The 18,243-nt window shown below is 30.9% G+C and overlaps 1 protein-coding gene across 1 annotated transcript; it reads left to right on the forward strand.

Moving 5' to 3' along the window:
• The first annotated feature begins 7,825 nt into the window (after positions 1-7,825).
• LOC142619676 (NAC domain-containing protein 62-like) lies at positions 7,826-11,951 on the forward strand. The gene is made up of 6 exons (XM_075792883.1): positions 7,826-8,262; positions 8,810-9,087; positions 9,944-10,216; positions 10,333-10,590; positions 10,784-11,131; positions 11,219-11,951. The coding sequence occupies exons 1-6, from the start codon at positions 8,091-8,093 to the stop codon at positions 11,522-11,524; spliced, it is 1,635 nt and encodes a 544-aa protein (XP_075648998.1). The 5' UTR covers positions 7,826-8,090; the 3' UTR covers positions 11,525-11,951.
• Positions 11,952-18,243: the final 6,292 nt, after the last annotated feature.

The raw sequence follows: 18,243 nt of genomic DNA on the forward strand, positions 1-18,243 counted from the left end.
GAACAAACAAAAGCAAAAAGTCCTTAGTGCGCTACAAAATGTGGAAAACTAGGACTTTTTCCAAATTAAATTGATTGCTGCATGAAACAACAAATCAATGAAAAAGACTTCCCTTAAAAGAGAAAGCAAAGCCAGAAAATAGTCTTTAGATCATTTTAAAAAGGGTGTGGTAGCATTAACTAATTAATTAGAATTGAAAGCTTTCAATTCACATAAAACATTTTTGTTGTCTTTTAGAATGAAGTTAACCACTACACACATAGAGTTTCATACATATATACACTTAAATTATATTAGAGTAAAATTTTTATCTTGTATAAAAAATAAAAATAAAAGAGAATGAAGGGAAGTTTTGGAGTTTCATAGAAAAAGTGCTACAATTTATTGTTCATATTTTATGAACATTTTAGAATTTTAACACTATCAAGTTTTTTAGTTAATCCTCTTTGTTAGTGCATGCATATCACAAAAGCTTTACTACAAAGTGCTAGTTCGACATTGTTGGAGGACGTAGAGTTTTATGACTTTATTGGTAGAATTTTTGTGGTATAGAGTTTTAAAACTGCATTAATTCAAGAAGGAATTATACTACTCAAAAATGATTATCATTCCAAATTCCTCTTGCCGTACAGGGGCAAGATCCTAACAAATTCACCCAAAAAAATTCATGAGGTTTAAATGTTTTTGAACTAAAGTAAGCAAACTACTTTTTTTATGAATTGAATGCTAAAAAAGAAACATGAATCCAAGACTCGTGACAATACAATTTCATTGCTAATGTTTCTGCCCAATCCCCAAGGACCCTAACTCATCTTTTATCTTTGGTTGGTAAGTGAGTAAATATTAGATGTTACTTGAACACAGTAATACGATGCTTACATTTCTCACCTTTATGGCAATACTATTTATTAATTTTACTGGCGGGCTAGTTCCTTTTTTGGTTTTCTTTTTTTTTTCCCTTTAATAAATTTAATAATATTTATTCATTAAAATAAAAACAGTACAACTTCACACAAGTATACTTTAACTTTAGCCTGGTATGGAATAAAAATACTTTAACTTTAGCCAATTGTTTTTACTTTTTACACAAACAAACAAAAGGGTTGGAAGGTACAATAACTTTACTAGCTTTCCTTTCGTTTCTAAGGTGGGAAAGAAAGAATAGTCAACTTGATAAGAATCAAAAGAATAATCACCCTTTCAAAGTTATGATTAAGGTAAAATTTGCCCTTTTGACCTGCTTATTACAACTACCAAATAACAATGCTGTACTGTTGCAAGAAATTAAAGGGAGTGAGTGATGAGTCATGAAAAACTCATCCTTACTATTCATGCTTATCTTTAAACGGTGTGGCTAGCACGTACAACTATTGCCTTTGTAAAAGGACATGATGATACAACTCTCACTAAAGGATTGATGAATACGTGAAGGTTTATTCCTGAATAAGGAATCAAATTAAACATCTTTGTGATGCATAATTATAATGCTAAGGTGGGGTTTACTCCAAAATATATATATAATATTTATTTTGCAGACCACCAACAACCTAACAAGTTCATCTCTTTTTGTTTCTATTATTCTATATGAGTAAATCGTGGAAGAGGCCCAAAGTGGCAAAAGTGAATAGAATCAAAAGAAAATTGTGGTAGACAACTCCTTTAAGTAATCAAACTTTTTTTTTTCTTTTTCAACCTCTATCACTCAAAAAAAAAAAAAAAAGGAATCAACCTCAAAATTATAGGATTAGTTTTAATGTTCCTCCACCGTTAATAATTTCTAAATTGTGCTATATTTAATCTTAATTCCACATTTGTGTCATGTGATAATAGATGAAATAAAAGAAAATTATTAAAATAAAATTTGAAAGAAGAAAACGAAAACAAAAAATGAAGAGAGAAAAAAAAGATTCCTATGAGTTTGTCTATGTGTTTAGTTGATGAGAATCTTCCCAAAAAAAAAAAAAAAAGTTGACGAGAATATGAAAGTGAAGTGTTCCTCTCATTTCTTTTTCTTTTCTTTTTTCCTTTTTCATTTCTTTTTTTTAATGTCATCACGAGATAAATAATTGAATTGTAAGGTTAAGTATAATATAAATTGAAAAAAAAAAAACTTTAATTGTAGGGGACATTGCAAGTGACTCAAAAATTTAGAAGATTGATTACTCAAATTTGAAGTTTATAAAGGACACCATTACTAACCTCAACGCTTAGACTTAGAATGAGAAAATGCAATTTGCTCAAAAAAATTAGTTTGTGATAGATCTTGTTCTTGGACAAAAGTGTAATGAAACCATACTTCTTATTCTTTTGGCATATTCCTCTACTTGAAAACATGCTAACTTCTTAAAATATAGTATATAGCTTTATATAAGCCAAAACAGGAAAAGTGATAAACAATGTATTTAGATTAATTTTTTTTTATTTTTTTTTAAAGCTATATAAAAATTAAAAATATTACTGTATTTAAAGAGAGAGAGAGAGAGAGATTGCGTGTGTGAACATAAGACTCCAGATGCATATTTTAAAAGCTTATTTGCTGAATATTCGTTAAAGTACAAATGTAACAAAAGAAAAAAGAAATATCAAAGAATTCATAATATATAAACAAATAAACTAAAAAGCAAACAAACAAACAAAAAAAAAAAGTTAACAAAGGCACACACAATTTTATTCTCTCTCTCTCTTAGATACGATGATCTTATATTGTTGTTTTTTCTCTCTTTGAGATATCAGATAATATAAAATTTTCTTTTAGACTCTCTCTCTCTCTCATTTAATAAGAATAACTATTTTCTCATTGAAATTTCCTTAGCAAAAACCTCTAAGATATCAACTCCAAGATCAAAATTAGTAGAAACAGGAGAATCATCACAAAAACAAATTGAAATCCAAGAAGAAGAATAAATTTAACTGAATAGCCTTTGTTAATTCAATTACAAGAACAAATTTTTAAAAATGATTTATCAAATAACTATTGTAATAAACAAAGAATATCAATTCCAACCATTCTCTCCTAATAGATATTCATGTGCTGACTTGAAACTATACATATTCAAGAAGGAATTGTACCATACAAAATGATCATTCATTCAAAAGGTCCTAACTCTTGCTATACAAGGGCAAGAATCTAACAAATTTCACCCCAAAAAAAAATCATGAGGTTTAAATGTCATTGAACTATAGGGCAATCTTCCTTTTTATGCTTTCAAAGGGAGAAGGGGAAACTAAGTTGATTTTTTTATGCTTCATATGGAATTTCAAAGGTATGACTGAAGTAAAATTTGCTTCTTTTGACTTGCTTTAATTTACAAGTTACAAAGTGAGTTAGTGATGACAAATTTCCGTCCTTCTATTCTTCTTTCATGTTCTTTTTCTTTTTTTCCTTTTTTAAGAAGGCATGATGATTCAAAGCCCACTAAAAGAGTTGATGCAGTACTCATTGGCGTCATGATATGGGAACCATTTAGTCCTGAATAAGGAAGCAAATTCAACACTTTTGCTATGCATAGCCATAAAGTTGAGGTGGGTGGGTGGGTCTTCCCTTATTGACAAATAGCTAATGTTCATTTTGCCACCACCTAATCTTAACAAGTTCACCTTTTTGTTTAGAGCAAATCATAGAAGAAGATTACTACTATAAGTAATCAATCTCTATTACTAGATCATAGGGATATTTTAATATCTTTCCTTTTATTTTTTATGTTATTATCATGAGATAAATAATTGAATTGTAAGGTTAAATATATAATATAAATTGGGAAAACATTAATTTGTAGGGATCATATTGCAAGTGACTCCACAATCTAGAAGCTTGAATAGTCGAATTCCAAGTTTGTATAGGACATTATATCTGACCTCAACATTTTGAATGAGAAAATGCAATTCACTCAAAAATATATATATTGTGATAGATCTTATCTTGTTCTAGGTCAAAGATGTAATGACACCATATTTCTTCTTCTTTCGGCAGATTCCTCTACAGTATATAACCAAATAAACTAGAAATCTGAAAGATAAAAAATAATAATAAAAACAGTTGACCAACACAATTTTGATCATACTATAGCTATATTATTTCCTATATATAAAATGCATCAAAAATTATATAAATCTATAGAATTGTGGATTGAAGATGATATATTGTCTCATATGTCTAAAGTTCAAACCAATGAGCCAAATAATGCACACATAATTTTACTCTCTCATGAGACAAAAAATAATAATAAAAAACGGTTGAGAAACTCAAGCATTTTTATTTTATATATATGTAAGAATCATTGACAAACGCACGTACAATATATTTTTATATGCATATAAAAGAGATATCTCAATTTTTTATCATACTATATTATTTCCTCTCTATAAAATGCATAAAAAATTATATAAATCTATAGTATTGTGGATTGAAGATGATATATTGTGTCATATGTCTAAAGTTCAAACCAATGAGCCAAATAATGCACACATAATTTTACTCTCTCGTGGGATAAAAAATAATGATAAAAATCGGTTGAGAAACACAAACATTTTTATTTTATATATTTATAAGAATCATTGACAAACGCACTATATATTTTTTATATGCATATAAAAGTGATATCTCAATTTTTGATCATACTATATTATTTCCTATCTATAAAATTCCTAAAAAATTATGTAAGTCTAGTATTGTGGATTGAAGATGATATATTGTGTTATATGTCTAAAGTTCAAACCAATAAGCCTAATAATGCACACATAATTTCTCTCTCTCTCTCTCTCTCTCTCTCTATTATAAGCTTCTCATCGAAGCTAGATGATTAGACAGCAAGGTCCCACTTCTTTGTCCTCACCTCCATGTAACAGGTGTACATTAATAAATAAAAAAGATTCGATGCAAATGTGTCTCTGTATTACAAGATACTTTTCACGTGTTCACACTTCATATACTATTTATTATAATTATTATTATTTTCGAATAAATTCGTGTTCATACTACATGCTACGATAACGGATGAAAAAGATGTTTAGCAATGGGGGAGCATTGTAATAATAATACCAACAAAGTTTGACATACCCTTTGAAAGTTGAAAAATGAAGTAGAGTAAAACATTGGAATTGAAAAAAAGTTTTAAGAATGGTGAAATGTCTTTAAAAAAAAATTGCAAAAATTGTCGTTAATCATTGCTGAAACCTAAAGGGTGATTTCAAATGCTGGATATATTTTTAATTAATGATGGATTCAGAATTTTAAGCTAGCGGTATTAAGAAAAAGAAAACTCAAAATAGGCATCCATATAATATTAAAAAATTATAAATATTTAAAATCGTTGTTTCTAAATACATTAAGATGCAATCATTTATCAATAAAGGCAAACAAAAACCAAATAATGTCATGTTTTAATACTAAACTGGCTAGGATTTTTATTTTTTTTGAAGTTTGAGTGTTCACACGGGTGGTACTAAAATTTTTAGCTTTTAGCACCTCAAAAAGTTACTTTATTTATTTTACCAGCTCACTTTACAATACACTCAATATCAAATTTCTATTTTTTTATAACTTCATTTAAAATAATTCATTAAAATAATAAAAGAAGTGAGAGAATTTGAGTTTTTTAATTAAACGAAGAGATATAATCTTAATAAAATATTGTATTTTATTTTCAACAACTTGCTATAGTCAACTAGTATTTATACCAGTTTACTATAATTGCAAAAAATTTAACTTTAGCTTCTTCAATAACACATGATTTTTTGGTTCTTTGATGCAAAACTAGTTTTTTGTTTGCTAAAATACAATTATCATTGTGAATATTTTTATTATTTTTATTAAATTTTTTGGTTGGATAGTTACTATTTGGGCAAGGTTAGTTAGACTTATTGTGAAAAAATGGGGCCTACAATTTTGGAATAGGCTAACTACAAAAATAAAAGAATTATAACTTAAAAAAGAAATTTTGGACCTAGGGGCCCGGCCCCCTCCTGCATCCGTCCCTGTTTCTAATTATTATCATTTTTTTAAAAAAACATGAACTTTGCTACTTGTTTTCAATACCCTTTCAAAGTAATTAATTGTACTTCTATTATTGTCACCACCACTTTGTGAATATCATAATTTAAAGACCTCCAATGTTTCTATAAATCAACAATGCTTCTTTCTATATTTCCAACCCCTTTTTTCTATATTTAATTTAACTCCACTAAAAGAACAAAAAGGCACTAAAATAATTTGCTGTTTTAATATTTAAATTTTGTTTCTTTATTTGTTGCAAATAATGATACCTTCAGCATCATCTTAAACATAGAAAAATTCTCTTCAACTTCTCATTTTTTTTATAAGCAAATTTTAGCCCCCAAAGAAAGAAAATATATAGAAGAGTGAGATTCTAGAATTTCACATTTTACAATAATTGTCATATCTTTTTTTCTTTCTTTTTTTATGAATGAATACAATAATTGTCATATCTTGACTTGACATGGACACAGAATGATTCCTACATGACCAATTGACCATAGAATCTAAGCACACCTTTTGCATTTGCTCATATTATTAATTCTCTAACTTTAAACCCTCCCCACATCATACTGAAAAGAAACGTAACCATGAAACGTAGCAATAATAGAATAATAGTGGCAACAACAAAAAGATTAAAGAAAGATAAAAAGAAAGTTGAAACAAGAAGATAAAAAGATAAAAAGAAATAATAGATAATAGTGCTTCAAAAAAGATAAAAGAAATGAAAAGTGAAGAAACAAAAAGATAAGTTCCTCGTATCAATAATTTTTAAAATTTCCACACTGTAAAAAAGTGTAGTGTAACCATGAAACCTAATAATAGAATATAATATACTATATTGATACCAACAAAAAGATGGAAGATACCAAGAATTAGAAATGTTAACAAATGCCTTAAGAAAATTAACTTAGGAACTATTTGTTTTTTTTAAAAAAATTATAGGAAAATAAAAAGTAATTAAATTTTTATTATCTTTTTATATTTTTCATAAAAAATTATATAATTTTTTTTTAAATGACCTATTAAAAATGTCCAGAGGGTACATTGGTTAATAATGCTCTTTTTTATTTTTTTTTTCTTTAGTGTTATAATATTTAAAAGTAATATACTAATATGTAAATAACCGAGCATATTTTTCTTTTTAAGAAAAAGTTAAGGTAATATTAAAAATGAAATAAAGATAATGTTCTAAAAACAATTAAATTACTCTGTTAACTAGTTTATGTTTTTTAATTTGAAATTATTTAACTAAAATATAAAAGTATTTTAAAGAGTTTAAAATTTTTATGAGATTATTTTAATACCTAAAATGTTGTAACACAAATTGATAATCCTATTATAAATGGTATTAGTAGATAAACAGATAAAAAAGAAAAAAGAAAAAGAAAACACAAGAAAAAGCCCGCGCTACTTGGAACTTGGAAGGTTGGAACATGGGAGGTAGGTTCCATGTATCTTCTTGGTGGGTTGTGTTTTGTGTGGGCCCCACACGTTGGAAAAAAAGATGTTGGGGCCCTATTGGTATGCAACAGATTACGTGTCATCACCTCATTGGCTTGCCAACACACCAAGTCACCATGCTGCTGGTTTAAAACTTGCTCACAACGCTACCTTAAAAATGGTAACCCACTGTCCCTTACAGCATCACTACACACTCTACCCCCTTTACTTCCACAAAATTACCATTTGCCCAACCCACCACTTCACTGTACAGCTTCGCAAAAATACGGTACATAAAGGCTGAAAAACCGAGGGTAAAACAGTCCAACGCGGTATATACGTGGGGTTGAAATACTATAAATATATGACCAAAGCTTTACCAACTCCAGTCTTCTAAAACTCTGTTTTACATTCTTATTTTTATGCTCAAAACTCGAATGGGCCAACCCTCAAAATCTCCGAACTGAATATCAAACTATAAGATTCTCTCTGTGATTCCCTATTCCTTCACTTTCTTTTTCTTTCTCTCTTTTGCTTTTGTTTTGTTTATCCAAAAGGGTCTCTCTTTCTCTCTCTCTCCAAAAGGGTCTCTCTCTTTCTTTCTCTTCTAGACTCTGTTTCTGTCTCTCTGTGTTTGTGTGTGAGTTTTTTTGCGATGGCTCAGGCTGTGATTTCGATGAATTCTCTGCCACTGGGGTTCAGATTCAGTCCAACTGACAAGGAGTTGATCGACTACTACTTGAGGCGGAAGATCAATGGGAATGAAAGAGATGTCTCTGTTATTCGTGAAATTGATGTCTGTAAATGCGAACCTTGGGAGTTGCCTCGTAAGTTTTCTCTTTTTTTCTTTAGTACTGTTGATCATAAACCAAAAAGTTCATGTTTTTATTACTTTTTCTGCTGAATTTTGCACTTTTATGAATTGGGTTGCTGTTGGAATTGGGAAATTTTTGTGTTTTGTTTGGTTCAATTTTGGATATGTTGTTGTTGTTGTTGTTGCAAAGTTTCTTTCTTGATTTTGGTTGGAGAAGATTGTTGTTTTACTACGTGAGAGTTTGTGATTGAGTTTTGTTTTGTTTTTGTGCATTAAATTGGTGAGGGAATCGAAATTAGTATATCATTTGGCAATTACTTCATCTGCCTAGTTGAATTTTGTGTTTTTCTTAGCTAGGTCAATTTGTAAGCTGAATTTGGTATTGCTAGTATTTTTCCCTTTTCAGTAAATTTGTTTATGAGATATAATTCGTAAATGTTTTGGTAGATTAAAGTGCTATATAACTGAAATGATGTTATTAATTCATCTTTTAGAAGGTAATTAATATTCCCATTTAACTTTCTCATTTTGAATTTGGTGATCAATCTGTTTGGCTGTAGATTTCTCAGCGATAGATACAAAGGATCCAGAGTGGTTCTATTTCTGTCCACAGGATCGTAAGTACCCAAATGGATCTAGATTGAACAGGGCAACACGTGCTGGGTACTGGAAGGCGACTGGCAAGGATCGGGAAATTAAGTCCAAAAAAGACTTGATTGGAATGAAGAAGACTCTGGTCTTCTATAGGGGTCGTGCTCCTAGGGGTGCAAGGACTAATTGGGTAATGCACGAGTACCGCCCAACCCTGGAGGAGCTTGATGGCACTAAGCCTGGCCAGGTTGGTTTTCTCTCTACTCATTCACTTTGGTGATTTTGCTGTTTTTTTTGCGAAATGAGTTGGTTATTGATATTGATTTGAGAATTCCTTTTGAGGAAAGGCTAAACTGAATTTTGTTGAAGTCACTTTTTCTTTTGATTTAAGATCAATTTGCTGCTAAAATCATTTAAATTTGTGAATTAAGGATGGTTAACATCACTTTATGTATAATTTAAACAAGGGCTACTTGATTAACTAGGATTGTGGAAACAATTATACAGATAGGGTACTTCACATTACCAGTGAAGTATATGATTGGTGATTTGAGCGAGTTGTTCATACTTTCTAAGAGGAAGACTGTTGGTCTGTATGTCAAATAAAAATTGATTGAGTGCATTTTTCTTCATATGATTTCAGAAGAATTATTACTCGTGTAACTTGGATAACTCACCAGACCTTAAATATGAAAAACAGGTATTGAAAGGCAACACGTGACTAGTTATCTCAGGCTTCATGTATATGGCCAAGCAAATGACAAATCAGAAGCATGGACTGGTTTCTTTTCTTTATCCATTTCTATTCTTTGTGTGTGTTTATCTCTTTATCCTTAATTTCATGTATGATTTCTTGGATCCAATAGTAAATAGATGCCTTCATTGTCTGTCAGCTTTACTAAAGGGGCTTCCTTAAACACCTAGATACACCTTTTGGCTCTATAGAAAAACCTACTACATTCTATTATCATAATTATTTTAAAGTTTTCTGCCACACTTTCGCATATTGTTTATGCAAATTTGTGGATTACCTAACTTTCTACTTCTGCTCAGACATTGATGTGGCATTCCCCAAACTCACTATGTTGATTAAATTCATGCAGCGTGCCTTTGTCATCTGCCGCTTATTCAAGAAACAAGATCTGAGCATTGAAGTTTCGAACCATGATGAAGCGGCTGTTTCACCTGAAGATACACAGTTAGAACTGGATCCAGTGTCTCCATCATTGGGAGGGCAAGCTGTAAATGATCCCACAAGTGTTGAATGCTTTCCTGCTGAAAATTCTGATGCATCAACATCTGACACTGTAGCTCCAGTCAACTGTAATGAAGGCAACAGCGATGTTGCTGAAAATCAAGGGGGAGAGTTACCTGAGGTGAGAAAGAAATTGATATCAAGTTGCAGCTTGAAAGGCTTGAATGTTTTTTTGGAAATGAGATATATAGGTAACTAATTAAGTTTTGTGTTGTTTGTTCATGTTTCTTACATCAGAATGATCCAAAGCTGGAGGATGACTTGTGCATGTTCTTGGACCCACAATTTGAACCACAAGATTGGATACTTTTCTCCCCATCACACATGCAAATACAGGAGCTAGGACATTTGTATGCCCCCAATGACCTCAACAGTGGTAAAGATGGGGCAACGTCTCAATCTGGCCCGAATGAACAAGATGATATAGCTGCGTTCCTGGATTCAGTTATACGCGATCCAGACGAGTACTCAGATGCTGAGGTGGTCAATGCACCGGTAAGTGGAAGCACTCAAGATACTTTATATTTGGACTTGGAAGTTTTGCTACTATAATTTGAGTAGTGTCAATTTGTGAGTTGCCATGGCCTTCTTTGGATATGTTTGAATTTATTTGACATGGTTTATTTTTGTCTGATCTTTATCTAAATTGGTCTTTATATAGCTAACATTGCATTGTAATGGTGTACAGCATTTTCAAGGTTCTCTGAGGTCTGAAGACATCATTGACAGAAAGGCTCCTTTGCAGAACCCCATCTCATCTAGTGGTGCTTCTGAACAAATGTATGATTACATTCCCAAGGAATCGAGCAATCATTTGACTGCAGCCTCAAGTGGTGAGGTTAGAACTGGAATCACAATAAGGCATCGCTCACAGATAATCCAACCAGGCATTGAGAACTCTATGGCACAGGGCAGTGCTCCAAGAAGAATACGTTTGCATTGGAACCTTCAAGTGCAGCCACTCACCTCAAACTTGGTGCCAGAAGATCGGAGATACACAACAGGGGACCATGAATTAAAACCAGTTGATACAGATGTAAGAAGTTTGTTTTGTGAACCTAATGTGATATTCTGATGACATATATGCACGGATTATGAAGTTTATTAAAATGCTGATGTACAGGAGGAAAATACTTCAGAAAAGCATGCTGTTGCTGGTGATCACAGTGCTGCTGCTGCTACTAGTGCTTTTAGTGAACCCCAAAATATCCTTTCTAATTCCATTGAAAACTATAAAGCCTCTCACCCGAGGTCAATCCTGAAGTTCAACAGCCGTAGCAATTTGACAGGCTTTCTTGCAGCTTCTTTGTTTCCAAAGGCTTCTTCTGTTCGCCGCTCAAACTTGTCACTTGCTATTCTGTTCAGGGTAGTGCTGGTTGCAGTCTTGTTCATAAGCTTTGCTAGCATATGGAGATGTGTTAAATTATGATTTCAGTTGGATATTAGGAGATTGTACATTTGTTTTTGAAACTGAGAGAGCTCTTTCATGGTGAAGATTTAGCATTTTTAACCAACGTGCGTCATTTAAAATTTAGAGGTGTACATGGTGCTGCATCATTCCTTATTGTGATCATTAAAAAAAAAATTAATGACTTATCACCATATACACCTTTAGATTTGTGAAATTTTTAGTCTTCATCATGAGACAGTGAGGATCCTACTTAGCTATTTAGAGAACTTTTTGTGCATGTAGTTGACACCAAAATTTTTGTCTTTTTTGGGGAGTGGGATTAGACTTGATAGGATAGATTTCTTAGGTTTGTCTTTGCTAATGACTATATTATGTAATTATATGTACCCAGCTATCAAAAAAAAAAAAAGAAAGAATATATGCCCAGACTATGTTTATCTGTTTATGTATAAATGCTGTCACTGTCTTTCTTTATGAAGTCGTACTTTGAAAAAATGTGTACTTGGTAAACTGGTAGTTTTATAGTTCTGGAAATGGTTTATTGTTCATGTTGCAGATTGTTGGATGGGGGTGTTTCTGGATGGGGGTGTGTGAATTGACCTCTAGGACTCGTGAATATAGATCAGAGTGAGAAAGCTGAATTAGCATTATATGGGCCATCTGCATTGGGAGCTTGGGGACAAAATTGAGCCTGAAAGTGCAAAAATAAGGCATTTGTCGTAATTATGTTAAAATTGTTAAATTACCAACCTTAAAAGGGTTATTAGTTTTACTTAAGAAGTTAAGAAGGTATCTGGAAAAAAAAAAAAAAAAAAAGTTAAGAAGCTAAATTAAAAAAAAAAAAATGTAACAAAATTCATGACTTAAAATAAAATAAAATAACTACAAACAACCAAATTAGTCTTGAAAATTTGGGTTTAGTTATAAATCCTCAATAGACACTAGTCATAGGCAGTCACATGTTTTTCTACCGTTGAATTTTCTTTGAATTCATACTTATGAAATACTTCTTTAATTATCATGTCTTTTTACTAATATTATTTTTAGTATTTTTTTTAACCTTTTATTATTCTAGAGGTCGAGCCTAATGTGATTGAAAGTGCCTTTCGTCCACATTAACATGTCATGGATTCAAGTTAAAGAATTAGGCTCTCGATTAGTATATCCTATCTACCTTTTTATGGGGTCCCTTGGTTTGAATTAATTCAATATTTTTTCTCATTAGTGCATTAACCACCCTTTTATGAACATGATAACTTTTTTTATCAATAAAGGCCACCTCTAGGTAAATTTTATTTATCTATCTTAACACTTTTACTTCAGCTAAACATTTAATAATATATTACTTCTTAACAACCCAACACAGGCACCATAAAACATGGTCAGTCTGATACCAATCTTCTAAAATTATCATACACTATGATCATACAACACTATTTTCATTAAGCCCACTCTAATCCTATGATTAATATCCACACAATTATTCATTTTATTTTCAAAACAAAATAATACACAAATTTCAAAGCTCAATCAAATGAAGCCATATAGTGCAGAGTGATTGGTAGGGAAAAAAACATAAAAATGATTGTACTTTTTTCTCTTTTTTTTTGGGGATAAAAAAATGATTGTACTTTTAGTATAAAAACGCGGTGGCTAATTGGATGGTCAATTAACTTAATACCAAAGTTTTGGACTTTTAGTGGTCCCAAGTCCCAATGGGGACCTCTCCCAGTCGGCCAATCGTTGAGTTCATTTGTGCACTCAACGCGTTTTGTTAGTACATGCAAAAAGCCAAAAATCAGATACTTTACCCAGTCCCTTTTTCTTTTCTTTTTTTCTTTTTTTTTTAAGCCTAGTCAAGCGGGTCCATCCCAATTTATAGTATATTTCAAACCATATTTTCTTTTTCTTTTTTTAAAGCGGGTTTTTAACTTTTTAACTCTTAATAGATTTGAGAAAATTATTGAATATTTTGAAAGTAATATAAATATATATCTTTTTCTCTTATATGAATTGTAAGTTCTACCGTAAATTTAATTAGTGAAATCTACGATTATGTGAGGTGAGGAAGTACACATTTATGGTACTCGGAAAGTACCCAATAGTTTTGTTATTTAACCCATTAATAACTTAATATCACTTATAGTTGTTATTTTTTGTTTTTATGAAGTCAAATCTTTTACCTTCAATTACAACTATCAAATTATAAAAAGAGTAAATTACAAATTACACATCTAAAGTTTGAAAGCGTTTGACTTTTACATCTTAAAGTTTTAAAATTTGAAATTTACCTCCTAAAGTTTGAGAGTATTTAGATTTCACACATTGACGTTTCAGAATTTGAATTTTATCCTCTAAAATTTGGGAGTATTTGAATTTTACACCATAAATTTTGAAACTTTAAGGTATAGAATCCACTCTCAAACTTTATGTAATCAAATCCAAATACTCCTAAAATTTAGGAAGTAAAATCTTAACTCTAAAATTTTAGAGTGTAAAATCCAAACATTCTCAAACTTCAAGAGGTAAATCCAAATTTTGAAACTTCATAGCATAAAATTTAAATATCTCAAACTTTAGATGTGTAATTTGTCATTTACCCTAGTAAAAAAAAACCAAATTTTTGTTTAAGAAAAAAAAAAGATTTTATAAACTAAATTCCCATCTATTATACTTTTAGTGTAAAATGCAATTAGGTTAAGAATTTTTTGGGGAAAAAAAAGAGAGTTTGGAATTCGAGAATATTCACATTGATAATCTAATGATCTCATCCACTACAAAGTTCAATCATGTCATGAATTCCAAAAAGTGATCATCATCAGTATCTCATAACTCGATTTCACTAGTCCAATTATCCAAAATCTTCTCATCAATTTCTCATTACCACCAGTGTATGATATGATGCAATTATTATGAAAAGAATTCCAGAATGTTTTCACTTCTCATCAATTAGTTCATCCAATTCCATTCCACATATATAGTTGAACTCCTTCCTTGCACCTTAAGATAGACAGCATGGGTCCCACTTATATATTCTCGCGTACCGGTATTGAATGATTTATTACAAGATTCTTTTATTATTACGTGCTCTATTTAGGACAAAATATTCCACATCTACTCAAACCCTATATGCACCACTACGTTGGGTTCACACTATGATGTGCACCAAAGAGGGGAACAGAGTAGCAATGATGACAAAATATTCAACTTTTTTTTTTTTTTGGCTGAAATAAAATATTCAACTAGAGAATGGATTAAGGTAATTACTAATTGTGATTTCAAATATACATTTAAAACATTAATTAGACTAATGAATATCCTCAAATTATAAAAATTACATAGCAAAGCAAAGTAAAACGAGTAATGTTACAATTATAAAGTATTTTACAATATTTTTATAAACTTTGATATGACAAATTCTTACTAGTTTTAATTTGGGTTCACCACTAACATCATATTTTTACTTATCAATAATTATTTTAAAAATGCTAATTAAAGACATCAATAGTTTATAAAATTATTGTAAAATAGTTTGTGTATTTACTCAAGTAAAACAAATATCTTGCTAGTTTATAAAAATGATATGAAAATTTTTATCGTACTAACTTTAATCAATGGTCAAAGATTTTTTCGAAGGGGTTTATTTTATTTTATTTTTTTTGTTTTGATTAAGTTGTTTTTGTAGGATAGCCAATCTATTTTACTGAACATATTCTTAGCTATTATTGGATATATATATATATATAGTTATGTCTTCAATTTTTTTTTCTCCATTTTTAGTGTCAATTTAGTACAACATATTTTGGTCGAGTGAAAATAAGTCAAATTTTGTCCGGTTAAAGTAAGTTTGGATTAATGATGATGCTCGTGATCTCAATGGACTACTTGATTCACACTCACTCAAGAACTTGGAAGACCTGCACAAAAAAACAAATAGGGTAAATTCCACAAACCACCCCCGAGGTTTGTAATATTACCAACTAAGTCCAAAACATTTTAAAACCTACTAATTTCATCTTAAAAGACAATTTTGTCCCTGAACTTTAAAAAAAAACGCCATTACTTTTTTTTTTCTTCTTCCTTTGTCTTCTATCTCTTTCCTCTCCCCCTTTCTTCTCTAAGTTCTCTATCTCAGAATTCTCTCTCTAATGGAACCTTAGCCACGGTGAAGCCCATGACTTGGTCACCCGGCATCAACAACACTACCAATAAAAATCTCTTTCAAAACCAATAGAAACCCAATATATATATATATAGCAAAAATCCAAGCCAAACAACACACATAAAATCCCTTTGAAAATTCCAAATGAAATCTCCTAAAAATCCCAAAAAAAATCCAAGAAAAACAAGCAAAAATCAAAGCCAAACAATACATAAATCCCTTTGTAAATCCACAATGAAATTTCCTAAAAATCCCAACAAAACCCACCCAAAAACCAGTAAAAATCTTAGTCAAACAACACATAAATCCATTTGTAAATTCACAATGAAATTTCCTAAAAATCCCAACAAAACCCACCTAAAAAACCAACAAAAATTTCAACCTAACAACACAAAATCAACTGTCAACCTCGTTAAAGAAACTAGAAAAACACACCATATCACAAGATGAGCTTTATCGTTTCTTGAAGAGATAGTACCCAAATCTGGAATCCAAATGTCGTGCCATGATCCACAACGCTACTGTAAAGAGGATGAGAGAGTTTGTTGAAGCAAGATCTAGATTGAAGCACCACCACCACCGTGTGGGTTCCAACTTGAGAGAGAAGGGGCAAGAGTCCGTTGACGGTGCTGATGGGGTCAATTTTGCAGGAATTAGGAATACCTTGCGTGGTGGTGTTGTTAATGCCGATGACCAAGTCATGGGCTTCGCAGTGGCTAAGGTTCCAATAGAGAGAGTTTTGAGATGGAGAATTCAGGATCTGTTTGAATACCACTTATTACTGAAAACTGGAAACACTATAGTAAAATAATTTTTAAATGTGTGAATGGTGCTGTGAGATTCAGTTTTAATGAAAATTTTTGCTAAATTTCGTACTTGTGGGTCTCGTAAATAGTGCACAAAATTCACTCTTTAAAGGCTAGACACAAAGATGCCAGACACTATCCAAACTTACGCTAAAAGAAGAAAGGGGGAGAGGAAAGAGACAAGAGAGAGAGGAAGAAGAGAATAATAAAAAAAAAAAGGAACAACGTTTTTTTTTTTTTTTTTTTTTAAGTTCAAGGACAAAAATTTCTTTTAGGACGAAATTGGTAAGTTTTAAAATGTTTTGGACTTAGTTGGTATTATCACAAACCTCATCGGTGGTTTGTGGAATTTACCCAAATAAATAAATAAATAAGGGATCAAACACTCATCAAAAGAAGCATCAATGTGGTGTTGACCAAAATCTCTCAAATGTGAGTTCTAGTTAGCTCAACTGGTAAAATCTCTGATGGTTGTATAAGAGATCTGAGATTCAATTCTAGCCTACACTAAAAACTAATTGGGTTTTGGTCTGATAATAAAAAGCTACCATCAAGAGTAAATGCTATAGGTTGAAACTCTCTAAAAAAAAATCCCTCCAATGATAGTTAGAACTTAAAACTCGCACGATATAGTATAAAACAACGTGTTGGCTAATTTGTGCACTAATACTATTGGAGGGAGTGGGAGGCTTTGTTTAATATAGGATTTGCCTATTGTAATTGCCTCCTTGATTAGAATCGTACGTTTGTATGATAACAAAATCATTTAATTGAATATTATGCACTCATGAAAATAATGAAATTGTGTTTTTGATACTAATGAAAAAGTTATACCTACGGTCTAAATTAGTTTTATTTCGATTTTTTTTAATACGAGGTTTAATTTCATTTTTAAATAGTACCAAAACGACGAAACAAGAGAGACAAATACAAATACGCAAAAAGCGCGCGGAACTGGCAGGTTGTAACACGTATGGTGCTGACGTCTTGTTATTCCACTATAACAAAGACACGTGTCCTTTGTACAGTGATAGTAAATAATAGTAAAAATAAATCTCACACTACCACGCAATTTTGGAGAAATGGTTCCTCCAAATACAAAGTTCTCAGGATAGAGTTCTCACTAGTAAACATTTTTTTTTTTTTTGGAACATAATATTTCTCAAAAAAATAGAATATGATGCGTATTATAAACACTTTTGTTAAAATAAACTTGTTAAAAAATGAGTTATAGTTAGCTTAATTTATTTTTTTTATTTTTACGAGCGAGGGTGTCCAGATTTATTTGAATATCTGACTATATATCATTATTTCTTAAAAACCACTTAGTCAATTCTCTTTTTAATAAAATCAATTTCAAAGGGAAAGGTTATGGGTGCATAGAGTTGTGGATTGCGTATGAGTCAAGCATTTCCTTCACCACATCATGTGTGAGTTTGGATAGCGTGTTTGCGATCTATTGTGCGTCTATATTTTTTGTGTGAATTTCATGCACTGTTCACAGGACCCACAAGTACGAAATTAAATCAGTTTTAAGTTAAAACTAAGTCCCATAGTACTATTTATATATTTAAAAATTATTTTGTTACAATATTTTTAATTTAAAAAAAAAACAAAAAGGATAAAATCATTTTTAAATCTTTGTTAAGACGCTGTTAACAGGACCCACTTGGTTAACTGTATAGTTTGGGAGGGAAAAGCTTTACTTACTGATGAAGTAGTATAAAGACAAGAAGACCAAGACCAGCTGCTCTCGCCTCTCATTTTCT

The sequence above is a fragment of the Castanea sativa genome, chromosome 12 (genome assembly GCF_040712315.1).
Source record: "Castanea sativa cultivar Marrone di Chiusa Pesio chromosome 12, ASM4071231v1".
NCBI classification, from domain to species: domain Eukaryota; kingdom Viridiplantae; phylum Streptophyta; class Magnoliopsida; order Fagales; family Fagaceae; genus Castanea; species Castanea sativa.

Bases quoted from the DNA above. Each gene is read 5' to 3' on its own strand.
- LOC142619676 (XM_075792883.1), top strand. From the start codon at position 8,091: ATGGCTCAGGCTGTGATTTCGATGAATTCTCTGCCACTGGGGTTCAGA. The intron at 9,088-9,943 runs GTTGGTTTTCTC...AAATTCATGCAG, and splicing joins ATGGCACTAAGCCTGGCCAG to CGTGCCTTTGTCATCTGCCG. The intron at 10,591-10,783 runs GTAAGTGGAAGC...AATGGTGTACAG, and splicing joins CTGAGGTGGTCAATGCACCG to CATTTTCAAGGTTCTCTGAG.